Source organism: Numida meleagris, chromosome 1 (genome assembly GCF_002078875.1).
Source record: "Numida meleagris isolate 19003 breed g44 Domestic line chromosome 1, NumMel1.0, whole genome shotgun sequence".
NCBI classification, from domain to species: domain Eukaryota; kingdom Metazoa; phylum Chordata; class Aves; order Galliformes; family Numididae; genus Numida; species Numida meleagris.
The window spans coordinates 15,359,602-15,376,387 of record NC_034409.1 but is presented as its reverse complement, the minus strand read 5'-3'; the positions used below and the strand labels follow the sequence as shown (position 1 = coordinate 15,376,387).

Here is a 16,786-nt window from a genome sequence, read left to right as displayed (position 1 = left end):
GAAGATAACATTTTCTTCTGAAGGAAATTTTGCTTGTGCAAGTGCTTGTCTGAACCTAATTCTATATCAATTTTAACTGTTTTTTGTTTTTTTGTTTCTGTTTTGCTGAAGTAAAAGTGTAACTTTCTTTAATTATGATAATGTTACTTGTTACTACCCAGTTGTCCAAATTTATGATCTATTACATAAAAAGATCACTTCCTTAACAAGGACAAAGCAATTTAGTAGATTTAGGTGACATAATGAGGAAGTAAGTACTCATGTTTTCACATCTTAAGTCTACAGATGCTTTGAGACAGGGACTCACCTGGACTAATGCCTTCATTTAAAGTGAATAAATAAAATCACTAGTTTTGTTAAGTACTGAATACCCACTGAATTTCAGAGATGGAAATTCTTCACAGTTATTATTTCATCTGGCACTGAGCTCTAGGTCTAGCTATTTATATAAAATAAAGATGATTATAAAAAGCTATGGGCATCTTATAGACATTTATAAATATACTGGTAACATTCCTCAGAAAATAAAGGAAAATAAACATTAGCAACATTATCACTGTGTACATGTTCTTAGTAGTTGACATCATTTAAAAACAATTAAGACAGAAGCGAAAAGTAAAGATTAAGGAATGTCAGCGTTACCAGGAATTTCACATTTTTACAGAAAGGTGATTTATATAATTATAGAATCATAGAATCATAGAATCCTTAGAGTTGGAAGGGACCTCTCAAGGCCATCTAATCCAACTCCCCTGCAATGAACAGGGACACCACAGCTAGACCAGGTTGCCCATGGCCTTATCCAGTCACCCTGAAAGTCTCCAGGGATGGGGCATCGACCACATCCCTAGGCAGCCTGTTCTGGTGCCTCACCACCCTCACTGTAAAAGATTTTTTCCATATATCCAATCTAAATCTACCCTCTTTGAGCTTGAGCTTTTTATCATAAAGTATTGTAACTATCTAAAGATAATAATATAAAAAATGAGGACACCTACAGAATAACCAGTCATGTCAAAACACTGGAAATGTGTTTCCTTAAGAAGCAGAAATCAATTATTTAATCTTATCAATGATATGAACTAAATCAAAACTATGTCAGTGGTCATTCCTAAGTATAGATTGACAAGAATAAACTATTTACAACACCAAAGCAAATATTTTTAAGATTATTATACTTAAACTATCTCTCATGCACAACATAATCAATTTGACAAAAATTCTGGATTAGAAAATGAGAACTCACACAAAAAAAACCAACCCTAACTCTCACTTCATTTAGCAGTATGTATTCAAACAACACTGAAGAATGGCATACTTACGCAATTGGTTTTTCCAGTCTGCTCCCCTGTGATCCAACTATTTCTCCAAGCGTACAGAACATTTGTCCCAAAAAATCCTGAAAAGCAGTAACAAGAGAATTAAGAAATTGTGTTTTCAACTGAGGAAAAAAAGAAAAAAAGTTTATCATTTATTTAGGCTTTTCTTTAGAGTAAATCACATTCTACTGAATATTGTATCCTAACAGTAATTGTGTAACTATACTGTTCTTATATTGCCTTTTTCATCAAGAAAAATGAAACTGAGATGGAAAAAAAATTCAACTTTCCCCTTCAAAGAAGGTTTTAAGAATCTTAAGAACCTTCAAAGACTTTATAAAGCCTTCCTCAATAAATTGGAGCATTTTAATAGATTGCTCTTCTATAAAGGAGTGTACAATAATTCTACCAATTTCTTGAAAGTTAACTATGTTGGCAGGAATTCAAGCCTGCGCAGGATCTTTGTGAGAATCTTGGATTGACAATCCAGGATTGCTTTAATGACATTTAATTTAATTTTTGATTTTTATAATTTTACTGTATCAAGTAATTTTCATATTCCATCTTCTTGTAACATAAGAAGCACCATAATATGAATGGATTTTCAAAGTGTTGGATGGATATTGAAAAAAAAATTATGCTGCAGTTCAACTCCTGAAAAGGTATACGTGTGCTTAAATATGCTCTTTATAGTAATATATCATATTAAAGTTATACTCACGTGCATTATTCTTGTTATTAACAAGAGCACAAGCTCTGTAATTCTCTCTGAGCATCTGGTATTAATTACACTCAAAAGAAAATAAATACACTTAAGAAAGCTAAAGCATTTCATCACAAGAAATTGTAATAACCAGGAAAAAACTTACATGTTTCGATAGATTAGGACTCTTGGAGTCAACATCGTAGCTTTAAAAACAAAAAAGAAAGTTATATCCAACTTGCCAGATGACAGATCTGAGGACAATGTAAAAAAATGAAAATCAAACAGTTCTTTCACCTATTTCAGTGTGTGAAATTTACACAAAAAGATACATGAATGGAAGTCTCACTAGTAAGAAAGGCAAATTGAATCATTACAGATTACAAGATAACTGTCCACTGGCTATCTGAAATAAAATTGTTTCCAGAGTACAGGTTAGTAAGAGAAATTATTCTAATACTCCTGTTTGAGCAATGGAAGCTAGAAAAAAAAAATTGGAATAAAATTTCAAAATCTTTTAACAGAAATCAAACTACGTTGTGAATTACTATCTTAGTCAAATGACTGAAAAACTACCTAACTAAATAAAAATAACTAACAATAAATCAAATTGCTTTTAGCAAGCATTTGACTTGCTCTTTTCAGCTTTTTATCATAATCTTCTTCCTCCAGCTAGAAAATGTCATTGTTTTCTTTTCATTATCATGTCAGATTTAAAAAAAACAACTGTGAATTCAAGAAAATTTTAAAAATATTTAATACACTAAGTCCTTTTGTGAATACTAATCTCTATACTATCAGTCTTCTCTCATTGTCAGAAATCCCCAGTAATATTTGTATCATTTGATTCAGTAACAGAATTGAAAGAGTTTTCTCAAATCCCACCTCAGCCTCTTACTCCATGTTTCAATTCCCACACTCTGGTACTCCAGCCACATTTGGGCAATAGAAAAAATTACTAAAGGAATCACTAACAGATGGTTTTAGAAAGACAATAATAACTGCACACTGTCTGGTGAAACTGAACAGAAACAAACAACCAAACAAAAAACAACTGTTAGGTTGACCTCAGGGCTAGCTATGCTACTGGAACAAAAAAAATACTTCACTGGCAAAATCAGCGACAAGCCATCAAATAGCAATGGAAAGAAGGCTGAGACACTGGTCCTATATGATGTATGCAGGGGCTCATGTTCATTTATCAGTACCACCATAAGAACAAGAATCAGAGATATGCCTGCCTTTTTCTTCTTTGCTGCCAGAAGTTGAAATCTATCAGGCCTTTCTCTCTTTGAAAAATAACATTTTGGCCAACTGTAGTACACAATTTTAATGAGGAATTTCAAAAATAAGCTTTCTAAAGATGCTTCTTTCTCGATCTATATTGGAGTTCTAATCCATCAACAGCTGTGAGTCACATCTTTAACTACACTAATTCATTTCCAATCAGTAATAGGACCTTGAAGGGAAATCACACACTGGCTATATGGTCAGGCAAGTGTTAAAAAAAAAGTTATTCAGCTCTGAGTTCAGACTTGTGTCTGTCAACAGTAGAGAGCAGGCAGGTCTTTCCTGTAAGTAAAGAATATGATGTTTACAGCTTTTTGTAGGTAAACAAACAAAAGTCCACTTCTCTGAATACATGAAGAATCAAATAGGAGACTGACTTTCCCGTCAGCTCCAAGTACTTTTTCAGACTACGCTTATTCAGAAGTTCTTTACAGACTTTTCTTTCTTTGCTTCAACTGAGCCTAACATTCTTTTCCTTACTTCATTTCTTTTGCTCTTCTATTGCACTTTCTCCTCCCATAACATACATGCAGCCTACAAGGAACAACAGATAGCCAAATCAGGATTCCTACACAGCCCCGACTGTGAAACTTCTGAAATGCTTCATCTGAGCTTGGAGGGGAAACCACTATTTCACAGTGACTAACTCATACTAAAAGATAACTTAAACAGCAGGAAACAGTTATACTCAGTAGATTTAATGATACTGCATCCAAATTCTAAGAAAAAAAATTGGGAAAAAAAATGAACACCAGGTTTTCACAGTGAAGATGAAAACAACTGCATCTAGCCACCCAGAAGCACTCTGCAATCTATCTTGGCATTCATTTCGCTCCTTCAGCAGTTGAAGTCCAGACGCAAACAGCTAGCTTCTACCTGCACGTTGGATACAGTAGTACTTTTTCTCCCATACTCATCCTTCCTACAGTTCTTATTAGCTTAGGCAGCATTCTGACATGCTACAAAAAGACAGTTAAAGCTAAAAACAATCAGACATGATTTTTTATTTGCTTGTATCTACGACATAGGAGATACTGCTATTCAAGAGCATTTCAATACACTCTGCAAGCAACTTAAAAGAAAATCAGCACAAAAGAAAAAACACATGTAAGTTCATTAACATTGCTAACATACACATCAGGCACCATACCTTCTTTTTTTCTATTACTATAGGAAAAATCCATACTAATGCTCTATTTACTTTATGCCCTGATGAATATACAGATTGGTTTGCATTCCAGAAACTCCAAAAAAGAATAAAAATCAAGGGATTGTAAGAGTTGCTTTGAAGCAACTACTTAGATACAAAAATGGCACATTGAGGCTAAAGAGTGTAATACTTAAAAATGGGTTTACCACAGATTTCCTGGGAGATTTTAGGCAAATGAAGAAGGGTTTATCCCTCTGCTTTGCTGTCTTCAAGACAGAAATGTTCTAAATGCAAACCACTTCAAACTATATCATGAAAGCAATGACTGTATGACTATATTTTGATTAGTTAGAACCAACCAATTTCTTAAAACTCAGTCATTGTTACGATACGTATTTATTTCTGAAGAAGAAGTGCTAAATCAATTGTGTTTAATAATTTGTTCAATGTCAAGAGGTACTATTTCAAGTTAATTTTGTGCTTTACAAAACTCAATATGTTTACAGATATTGTAATATTAGAGTCGAAAACTGTGAACTTACAAATCAAATCGCAGATTCTCTCTTTCTTCAAAGAAGTAGTCCATTATAAATTTTCTTACAAAATCTGGATTTAAAGTATTGTCAATTACTTCTGTTCTTCCAAACTGTAAAAGAAAAATATCAATTTAAGGCAAGTAATTTAAGGAGCTGTAATTAAGGAGACTTCCAAAACCTGCAGTATGATACGAAAAAGCCTATAAAATTATCTTAAACAGATGCCAACAAAGAAAATGATTATGTTCACATGAATAGACCAGTTATCCATGGATGAAGACAGACTGGCAGAAGAACTCATAGATCAACATGAAGGGTAGTGCATGCCCTGTGTTATACGGTAAAAACTTTATGAACATCAGCTCCCAAAGTCAATCAGAATCCAGGAAAATTTGAGTAAGAAATTCAGTAGCACGAAAACCCACTTTTCCCTCAGAAAAGACAACAGCAAATAAAAGCTTACAAAGACTGCTTATTTCAGGTAGATTTAAATATCAGAGAACATAGTTCTTCCATTAGAAGTGTATCATTTTTGCACTATCCTACTCCTATTTCACCTTTGTTCAGCTCTCTTTTTACATGTAATCTCTGAGCTTTCTGCAAAATGCTTTTTTTTCCCTTGGTGTTTACACCAAGTTCTTGATGAGCTGAAAATATTTTAGATGAAAAAAAATAACTTTTGATTGACTTCAGTTCATAAGCATCACAGATATAAATAACTGATCATAAAACTACAGTTCTGTGTTTTAGCTGTTCTTTCAAGACGTACTTTTGAAACAGAAAGCAAAACAAAAGTGTTAATGACATGAGCAATTCATTTTGTCCTACATATTGAATATATCAAGACATTTTAATAGAACTATTGAAAAGGTCACTGACACTTTCCTGAAAGATCATCGTTAGTAGCTTCTCAAAACTGCAGTCTGCGACTCCAATCTTCCAGCAAGTCAAAGACTGCCAACTGCTTAACTGACAGACTGAATTAAACCCATAAACATGGACAAGGAAAGAATAAAGACAGTTATTTTCTTCTAACTGAAGTTTTTTGAGAATTTTTTTTTAAGTTTTCATATCACAGGTGTGAATGTAGCCACCACAAAGAGCCCAAGTTTCTAACTGGAGCACTGAATATTTAAACTAACATCTACATGGTATGAATGGACAAGAGCATACTCTGCTGTCCCTTCCTCTCAAAACTCAGGAATTTCCTTTAATTACTTGATTCTCATTAAAACAAAATAGTAAAGAACTACAGAGACATTATTTCTTTGATTTAAATAAATTCAATTACTTTCAGTAACTATTTTTCCTCTTACAATGCCCAAATAACTTCCAACACCACTCATTCACACTGGTCATCTGGAGAAGTGAGTCTGTATCTTAGAGCATGACTACCTTGTGAAAAGCAATCACCCACCTCAGGAACAATTAAATATTCAACAGAAGTTAACACATCTTCAAGACATGGCATTAGATAGTCTCAGAAACAGGAACAATCCTCAGAAGTGACACAGTAGTGATTTGCATCTTTAAATAGCATGCTCAAATTCTGTTAGGTAAGTTCACTTTGTTATGCTGTGAGATGTTCAATCGTGACAGTATTATTCAGACGTATTCATATCCCAGCACTTCTATGAAAGAAGTCAGGACACTGACATATTTTTTCATTGTGGAGCTCAGAACTGTACAGAATATTCAAGGTGAGGCCACACCAATGGCTAAATATAGTGTCAAGAGGCAGCATCACCTGTTTTGACTGGCTGTCTATGCTATGTTTAATGCACCCCAAAGGACACAGAGCTGTTTGAGCATGTGCAGAGAAGAGCAACGAAGCTGGTGAAGGACTAGAAAACAAGAGAGATGAGGAGCAACTGACAGAACTGGGGTTACTTAGTCTCTACAACCACCTGAGAAGAGAATGCAGTGGGGAGGATGTTAGTCTCTTTTCTCAGGTGACAAGTAATAGGATGAAGTATCTACATTAAATGCCTGGCAGCATTTAATATATGCATGGATGCAGAACTAAGAGACATGGCTTAAATGAGAGGACTCGGAAGGTTAGGTCAACAGTTGAACTTAATTATCTTTAAGGTCTTTTCCAACCTAAATGATTCTGTGAAGAATGCGACTGTGACTCTGAAAGAAGAGTACTATAGGGAGAAACAGATGTGCCAAAGATTGGATGGGTAGTTGGAGAAGGTCCTGAAAACAAAACTGGCAAACGCAGTAAGGTCAGCAAAGCCCTGTCCCTCCTTACATTGATCCAGACTTTCTAAAATAATGAAATTCAGATAGAGGTCACTCTTGAGTGGACTGCTCTTGTTGGAGTAGGAACAAACAATTCTTTACTTGACAAGCCCAATAAAAAATTGCTCTCAAGAATTTCAGAACATGTCATTCACTTGAGGGATAGTAAATGGACTAAGAGAATAAAAGAATAGAGAAAGATGGTGTTAAAATGCATGACTTTCACTATCTGTAGACAGACTATACAGACTGTTTGCTCTGCTGTTGAACTGTCCATCCTGAACGTTCAATTTTCAAATATAAGGCTGTTCTTCACCCAAGGATGCAATCCTCAAGCATATTCCACACTGCTCCAAGCTTCAAGATGCTATGTTGAAGACCTGACTTTCACTCATCAAGAAATTCCATACAGTGTTCTTATAATGCTTATAACACATAAGAGACATGAACCTCTGTACCTGAGGCTTTAATGTAAAGGTCTGCTAGCTAGTCTCCCACTCACTGGATGCTAAGAAAACTGATCAGCAGGCTGGAACACATTCCATGAGGAAAAGCTCATGGAGTTTGGTTTCTTCAGCTTGGAGAGGAGAAGGTTAAGGGAAGATCTATTGCCACTGCCATCCTACAGTACCTAAGCAGCATTGTAGAAGACAAAGCCAGACAGTTCAGAGAACACAACGAAAAGAGACTTCTATCACAAGTGAAAACAAAGAAAGTTATGATGGGATAAAGCGAAACAAGCCTCCAAAATGAGTGATTAAGCTCTGGAATAGGTCACCCAGAGAGCTGTGTAGTCTCTGCCACTAGAGTTTTTCAGGCATGATTTGGGAAAGGCCTTGAGCAACCTGACATAATCATGAAGACAGTTTTGCTTGAAACAGGAGGCTGATTAACATGATACAGGAGATTAGTTGGAGGCTGAATAACATAAAGGTTCCTTTCACCTAAATTATTTCATGACCATGTCATGTACTGGGTTTCTAAGTTTTAGAGTTTCATTAGAAATAGCTCCATGTACGAATCTGAAAGAAAAGTTACTTCAAAAGGAAAAATATTTATTACTTATAGAATGGTAAAGTCAGTTAATTTTTAAAAACAAGATAATATAGCAAATGTATAGGCAGTTTCAGTCCCTCCAAATTTGTTTTCTTCTTTCTAGAAAACAATATTCCATTTAAACCAAAACCCATGTTACATCTGGGAAATGTTTTGGACTTGATTTGAGAGCCATGACAGAAGCCTATCAGGAAAAGAGGAAAGAAGATAAATACACAGCACGGTGCTGATAAAATCACTGAGACCAGAGGAGGCTCGACAATGTGTGTTACACTGCTACCTTTACAGTGAAATTCTTACAAAACTCAGAAGATTGAATTCAGTACCACAGCTAACTTGTACTTAATTTTAAATTACTTTTCTTATGTTAAGGTTCAGTTTTTTTATCTATTTATTTTTTTCAGAGGGTTACTTAAACAGTCTGGTTGTATTAAATTAATATAATTACTTGTAGGATGACTATTAAAATTTATCTAATAGATGACATTAAAATACTGGCCTCTAAAAATCATCAGGCTATATTTTTAGTAAGATAAACAAAGCTTCATCTTTTTAAATCTCTTTTCCATATTAACTATGGCTTTTTAAAGTAGAACAGGTTATTTCTATAATCCATTAGAACTAGTAGCATAGCAGCTAATTAATTAGTTCCCTTCATGGCCTAGTTTCCCCACTAACAGCTGTGTAGAGCTAAAATCTTAACATGGCCAACACACAAATAACTTTAGAAATGTCATTCAAGAGTGTAAAAAAATCAATTTAACTAATTAAATGGGGAAAAAAAACTTGAAAAAAAAATCAAGAAAAGCTTTCATTTTTTGTATTTCCCAAGATGGAGAGTCTTTGCCACCTCCTAATGCAAGTTCTCCTCATAGAAAGGAATTTTATTTATTTATTTAGTCATCTTAATTTTTATACCATCTCAATTTAGTGATCCATCCCAAGGGGCTTTGAGGTTAATGGAAAATCATAAGCTTCATTTTGATACAAGAGTTACAGAAGACTAGCGAGTTAGTTAAGACCACTATCTATTCTGTATTTCCCAATCAGAAGATATAAAGGAACTACAATGACCTAATCCAACCACTTGCTAACCACTTTCCATAAGAATTCAGAATGCATTCTTACTTCAACCTTATGGCTGTAATTGAACTTGAGAATAACATTTATTAAGACATCTTTTTTCGGTTTTTAAAATGCATTAAGTTTTACTACAGTTGCAGTAAAGTTGATCCAATAAGTAATTACATGTGTTCTGAAAAATTCCTTGGTTTTTTTTTCCTGATTTTATCTCATTTCCTTTCCTATTTTTTGGATCTTTTATTTCTTTTTTAGATGCAAATGTTTTCCATTATGAAATTTAAGTTCTTAGTGTTTATACTAATAGTTTACATTATTCTATTAATAACAGATTACAATTATCCCTAATCTACTCTTTCATTAGGCAAATAATGTGAGTTTTTTAGTGTAGCATACTTTATCTAGTCCTTTAATAATCCATTACTTTTCTCTTTAGTAATTCTTCTTTTAGAAATCTTCCCTGAAATGTGAACAGACAGAACCCTGTATTCTTTTAAAAGTTCTAGGAAAATAATTAACTAAGGAATGGTTTAAACTATCACTAGGTGCTTGGTTGTAAGTTCTTTTTTTGAAATTTCTTTAGGAAGCTCCAAGTAGAAGTGTCCACTGGAAATTTCCCACACACAACTGCATATGAAGACACAAGAAAAAATAATCCTAATCTCATGTTTTATAATCTAGCTCGACAGCATGTTAACAGAACAAATAAGAAACTTGAATTGTGGGGAAGAAATAACAAAATAATTTATTCTTATACATATATATGACCAACAGACTCAAATAATCAGAATTAGAGGCTACAAGGAAAAAAAAAACTGAAAAATTCACAAATTTACTACAGAAAAAGCACAGTCATAAAATGTTCTGTAAAACAACCTGCTTCTAACACACACATGCAGACATTCATATGAGATACGTGTACTCTGTGTTCAAACTCCAGTGATTTCTAAGTACCACTTTTTAACTGATGGTCATACAACTGTAAGCATATAAAATATAGAACTGATTCCTGTGCTTTGGCTTTTTTTTCTGTGCTTTGGCTTTTTTACATAAACAGTTTGCTTGAAAGGACACATGAGTTTCTTGAGAAGAAGATTACTTCCTTTATTCCCTCATACCGTTGCTTCCTTCTAGAAATCTGCTCACTGAACTGAATATCACACAATAGGAGAAGTTATTCTTTCTTCTTTATTGGGATAGTGTAGGCTTCTCCAGTGCTCTCCATCACTTGCTTCTATGTACTGAAACTTTTTTTACATGGCTGCTAAAAAACACATTCCCATTTATACCCTGGCCCTCTGCTAAAGTGGATATAAATTATTGTAGCAAAGAAACTTTCACTAGTACTCTTAAAAAATAATCCCAATAAGTGTTGATTAAAAAGTATCTAGTCTATCATTTCTATTAGGACAGCCTCTGAATTTTACTCATGGAAAACTCGAAAGTGTATCTTATTAGGGTGAAAACAGTAATGGCATTGTAGATGCTACAGTGAAATACATAATCACTAAACATATGACTAAGTGTCCACTTTGAGCAAAATCAAGTAGGTCACATAAAATCTTACAGTAGAAGGGGAGAATATACTCATCTTGAAGATCAATTTATTAACATAATAGTTTAATTATCATTTACTAATAAATATTTATATTATTACAATAATTTACTGAGTTATTAGCATATAGGAAAGAAAATGTAAAAATAAAAGTCTATTTTCTGGATGAAAACTTCTTGCGAGGTTCCAACAAGTTCCTGTGACTGACTCATGCATACAGCACCTTCCTAAATGATCTAGAACAAGGACTGAAATAATAAAGGGGCAAAACAAATAGATTTTTACAGAATTGCACCTTACCAGTGGCGGATATTACCAGTAGAATTTCCATTGCTGAAGTATTTCACCAATTTCTATTATTTACTTAACATTTGACTTTTAACTGCTCTGTTTTTCACAATTAACATCCCCTTTGAAGTCAAGAAATTCACATACTTCCAAAATATTATTTAAGTCTTCTACAGATGGCAGTAAGTTATACTTTGCCATATTTTGTGTATGTCCTCACAAAGTAAGGTGAAGTAGAGTGTTTTTAAAACCAAAGATTAGATTCTGATGATGCATTTGTTGCTAATTCTACCAGTGGAAGTACCTAATGATCACACTGCAAGTAATGACAGAAAAACTGTTTTGAAAAATAACAGCCTATTAAACTGAGAACTAAACATTTTAATTGTTTGCTGAGGATTTGGTGTACAAGAATAACACTGAGTAAAACACTGGAATCTGTACCATGGGCAAACTGGAGTCAATGCCCAGAACACATCTACTCAGAAATTAAATAGAGGGCTTGATTTAACTACTCTATTGAATCAACTCAGATATCCTAGCTGAGGGGGAAAAAAGCACATTGATAGAATAGAGCACTAGGGAAATTATGGAGATTATGAAATGATTTAGTAAGTTTATGATCCCCAGGCATATTCTGTAGTCTTTGAAAGAAAATCATTAGGCAAAAGAAACAAGATAATTATGAATAAAAAGATAAAAAATAGAAAAAAAAGTTAAGTATGTTGACACGACTGAACACCATTCTTTAATGTCCACATATATTATCAGGGTCTTGTTATTTGCCTTCTAGTTTTCTCTTCTCCATACAGTTGCAGGTGGGTTCTACCTCTGCGAGCTCATGAAATATTAAACAAGTGTTTTAATGCAACAATATGACACATACACAGACAGTGAAACACAGTATAACTGCACTCACCACAGCTGACAGAAAAAGCACAAAAATAAAGACGTGATTATCCATCCAATGTACATTATCAACTAATTTTCTACCTACTGCTTTATATTTTACCACTGGTATAAGTATCATACACCATAACATACAAAATGCAATCCTGACTCAGTCCTTCTATTGTGACAACCTCTGAAATTTTGACTGTCATAACAGCTAATAGGAACAGGATTCTATTCACTGAACTTTACATCCAATGTAGTAGAAGTGTTGGCTTTTGATTATCACTTGGAGGCATTTCTAAAGAATGATTCATCTAATCTACTGTGGACATCTAAATTAGATATGATTAACTGCCCTAAGGAAGTTATCTTTTTTCACTAACTATAAATAGTTTAAACAGTCGAAGGACTTGTAAATACCTATACCTAGATGACAGACAAGATAACTGTGTTTTAAGAGTGGAAAAAAAAAGGTAAGATTTCCTATCAACGCTCTTGTTGAAAGCATATTTTAAACAGTGCAATTCCTAAATGGGCACATGATACCGTAACCACATGCACTCCCTCATCACTGAGAAGATACAATTCGAGCACACTATCCTATTTTGCACCAAACAATACAAAGCTGTAAGGTGGTAGCTTACTTCAACCATTACAAACTAGGATCTATTAAAAAGGAGAGCAGATGCGTTTTTCCATTCACAGTCTCCTAAAGCAACCCACAAACGTCTCATGGAACATTTTTTAAGTGAGGTGATAACGTTATAATTTGACTGTCAGGACAATTACAGTAAGTAAAATGGTTAATACCTATTTTAACAGTTACAACAGAATAGAATGAAAATTCCACAGAATCACACATCAATCTTAGACAACAACAACAAAAAGTATTTCTCACAAATAAATCCTGTTCATCCTAGACCAAGAAAGTACCTGGATAACTTAATGACTTCACTACACAGCTGCACTGAGCCACTTACAGGCACTTGAATGCCTAAAGGCTCCTCTGTTTTCAGGGTTAGCTGTCCAGACATATAGAACTCTGTGCACATCCATTACTTCTGACAATTTAGTTAAGATTAGAGAGTTCCCACTTAGGTCTTCAGTCTGACATTTCTTTACAGAAATCATGAGAGGAATGTGATCCTGTAGGCATACTGAAAGCACGTCTGGTAAATAATACAGAACCAGAGAGAGCAGTAAGTTAACTACAGATGATGAGCTTTTGTCCAAGACAGAGACAAATTCAATTCCCTAAGGGTGACAGAATGGAAGTTTCAGCAAAAATTATGTTTCTCCAGAAAACTAACAAGGACAGCAAAAATAAGGGAAGAGGTCTGGTTTCTGTACCCCTGTCCCCTTCAGACAGCAGCAAACACAAAAAATATCAGTTCTGAAAACAAGAATATCACAGCTGCTCTTTTTTACAGTGAACAATAGCAAGATAGTTCATTCCTCTCATGGCTCTTTAAGTAACTATCAATCCTCTCTATAAGGCAGCTAAAAAGTACGTTCCATGAGGAGAAGGGAAAGATGACCACCCATCCTCTAACACTTTCACTTCTTTCAAAGAATAACATTAAAGGAAAAAGAATTTGATAACTAAGTACAGGGAGACAGTTATAGGATATATATGTTGACATGCTGTATTTATCTAATTTAGACATATTTGATTTACCTTCTTAGAATCATAGAATCATAGAATTAGCTAGGTTGGAAAAGACCTACAAGATCATCCAGTCCAACCATCCACCTACCACCAATAACCCCACTAAACCATGTCTCTCAACACTATATCTAAATGTTTCTTGAACACCTTCAGGGGCGGTGACTCAATCACCTCCCTGGGCAGTCCATTCCAGCACCTGACCACTCTTTCAGAAAAGTAGAATTTCCTAATGTCCAGTCTAAATTTCCCCTGGTGCAACTTGAAGCCACTCTCCCTCGTCCTGTCACTAGTTACAAGAGAGAAGAAACTGACTCCCAGCTCACTACAACCTCCCTTCAGGTAGTTACAGAGAGCGATAAGGTCTCCTCTGAGCCTCCTCTTCTCCAGACTGAACAATCCCTGCTGAACAATACTTTTTCAGCAGGACCTAGCTTCTCTCAAACACTGTACCAACACTACTCTACATCAACTGTAGGTTACTCTTGCTGATCCCAGGCATCACAACAGCTATATCTTTCCGCAGATCTTGTACTGTTTGAGAATCCTCCTCTCTTGGTATTCACAAACCTTGTTCAGATTGATAGTCTGACTTCATATCTCATGAAGAGTATCAAACAGAAGAATTACATATTTTATTTTGCTTTCCCTTTCAATGAATAAATGGGATACAGATATGAAAACTGAGAACAATGTGACTAGGTATTCCTTACTGGGATATAGGATTACTATTGGTTAGCACGGCATTCAAGAGGCTATGACATTCCTTCCTCTGGGCAAATGCCAAGCATTAAATATACTACAAAAGTTGATACATGCGTGTGTATATATATCTTACCTCTCTCCATTCTTTGTTTCCAATGGCTTGTGTGTACAAAACGCAGACTGTGGAAGGAAATAAAAATTGATCATTTTCAGAATTGAATGGTTTCTTTTTAATTAAACAAGCTGATTTTGTAGACAGTTTTGCTGCCAAAACTATTAACTTGGAAAATCAAATATTAGTGTTGCCCCTCAGCTTCCAGTATGCCTCCCCAGATCAGTGACAATATGGTCTCGCTGCTGCCGCAATGAACTACGAAATAGAGTTCTAATGTTCTAAAATGGAAGGTGACACTTAAGGCTGGCCTCCAGCAAATCACCTAAAATCCTTACGAGTAAAATTGGATAAAAGCAGGTTTTTGTTAAATGTGGATTTTCTAACTATCCTAGTTAATCCAGTGCATAATTACCCTAAATTATTTCTTCTTTCAGGAAATGAGAGAATTAAAATAAAAACAAATGAGGTCCCTACTAGAAAGAGACAGGAAATAGAAGTGGAAAAAGGAAAAAATAATTCTTCAGGTATTCTTCTTTTTCTGCTGTAAGTCCTTCTCACATACTTAAGAATATTGCATAAGTATCTCTTTTTTTTATATTAAAACCTAATAAAAATTGAATCAATTACATCTATGTATCTAAGCTATGTTTGAAACATCAAGAAGCGTAATCTCAATAGCTTCACAGTGCTTACAGATTCGCACTTCTAATACAGAACCCACAACACATTAATCTGCAGCCTTCATCCCAGGGGTACAGTTAATTAGGTCTTCCATACACTAAGTACCAGTATAAGCATAAATCATTTGCACTGAGTACTGCAAACTTCATTTTCAACAGTTTTGAACTAGTTGTATCTAACAATTGTAAAGAGATGATATCCTGAAACTCTCACCATTTCCTAAATAAGGGAAATACAGAAACACACTTTTCTCTGTCAAATTCTTCTCCTGTGCCAATTGTTATTTTTCAACAGAAGACAAAAATAATACCATTTTGAATGTCTGTCTTGAACAATAAAAGTAGAAGCCTGGTTTTGTTCTCAGCAAAGTCAGAACCATCAACTGACCTAAGCAGAAATGAAGTCAAGCTTCAAACTATGTTTTCTTCTTACTTGGAAGGTAAAATACACAAAAAACACATTAGGAAGAGCAGAAAAAAAAGCAAGTTCAACATTTCAGCTTGACTTCAAAGTTAACACAATTCAACTTTATTTTTTCCAGATAAGGTATCTTGTAGAAGAAAAAGCTTTTTTAAAAAAAAATCCAAATCAATCTCTGTCTTTCTCCATTCACTCAAATGAAACCTTGTACAATCACACTATGAGCTTCAGTACCTGATTATAGTAGGATGAATCCAAAGCAATGAGCCTATTTTTACAGCACTCTTTGGAGAAGATTGCTGGACTATATTATATAAAGAATGAAGTTAAATGGGAAAATAGGATGAAATGGAAGCTATAAAATCAGCTATGGAGATGTCCAAAGGTTACTACATTTCTGACTAATCTTTGTATCTATTAAGATCTGTGTCAAGATAATCCTGGCAGATGTGAGAGATGTTGTCAAAGGAAGTTTCCACATATAAAAACAAACTAAGAAATATTCTCTGGAAATACCCCTAGTGCTAACATGAAATCACATACTCTCTCAAATTTCCCTTCCACTTTCCCCACTAGCAACTCTTCTTTAAACAAATAACACCAATTCAGCAGTGATTAATATTTTCTATCTTCAGTAGTGGTTTCCAAGAAGGCAGATGTCTTACTAATTTCAAAAGCAGATATAACTGCAGATTTCATCCATTTTGCTGAGGTCTTCAATCTAAGTTTTCCATTAAAAACTTCTCATATCTATAAACTCACTTGAGAATACAACTGAAATTCATTTGTAGAAAAAGCCACTCTTTATAGATAATGTGCACTTCTGCTATTCAAATATTTCTATTGTCTAGATTTTTCCTAAACGTAATAATCTTTCATCATTGATTTCCTGCTTTGTTTTTTGTACTACATGCTGCCCTGTGTATTAGTGTTAATACAGTAAATCAAGTAACAATTGTGCATCGTAGCTGTCCAACAAAAAAGAATATAAAAGAGGAAAAATTCAATATTGAAGACAAGAAAGCAACAATACAACTGTAAAATATCCGTTACTATCAAAGTTTCAGAAAAGAGGCATTCT

The 16,786-nt window shown here is 34.3% G+C and overlaps 1 protein-coding gene across 4 annotated transcripts in view; it reads right to left on the bottom strand.

Annotated features, from left to right (window-relative positions):
- The window catches only part of CPNE8 (copine 8), a 94,920-nt gene that overhangs the window by 58,063 nt on the left and 20,071 nt on the right, over nucleotides 1-16,786 (bottom strand). For all 4 annotated transcript variants that reach the window (XM_021384639.1, XM_021384642.1, XM_021384640.1 and 1 more), the window contains exons 3-6: nucleotides 14,623-14,669; nucleotides 5,005-5,108; nucleotides 2,189-2,228; nucleotides 1,323-1,399 (exon numbers count right to left, since the gene is read on the bottom strand). In XM_021384639.1, coding sequence (XP_021240314.1) covers nucleotides 1,323-1,399; nucleotides 2,189-2,228; nucleotides 5,005-5,108; nucleotides 14,623-14,669 — 268 coding nt within the window. The remainder of the gene's footprint in view (nucleotides 1-1,322; nucleotides 1,400-2,188; nucleotides 2,229-5,004; nucleotides 5,109-14,622; nucleotides 14,670-16,786) is intronic.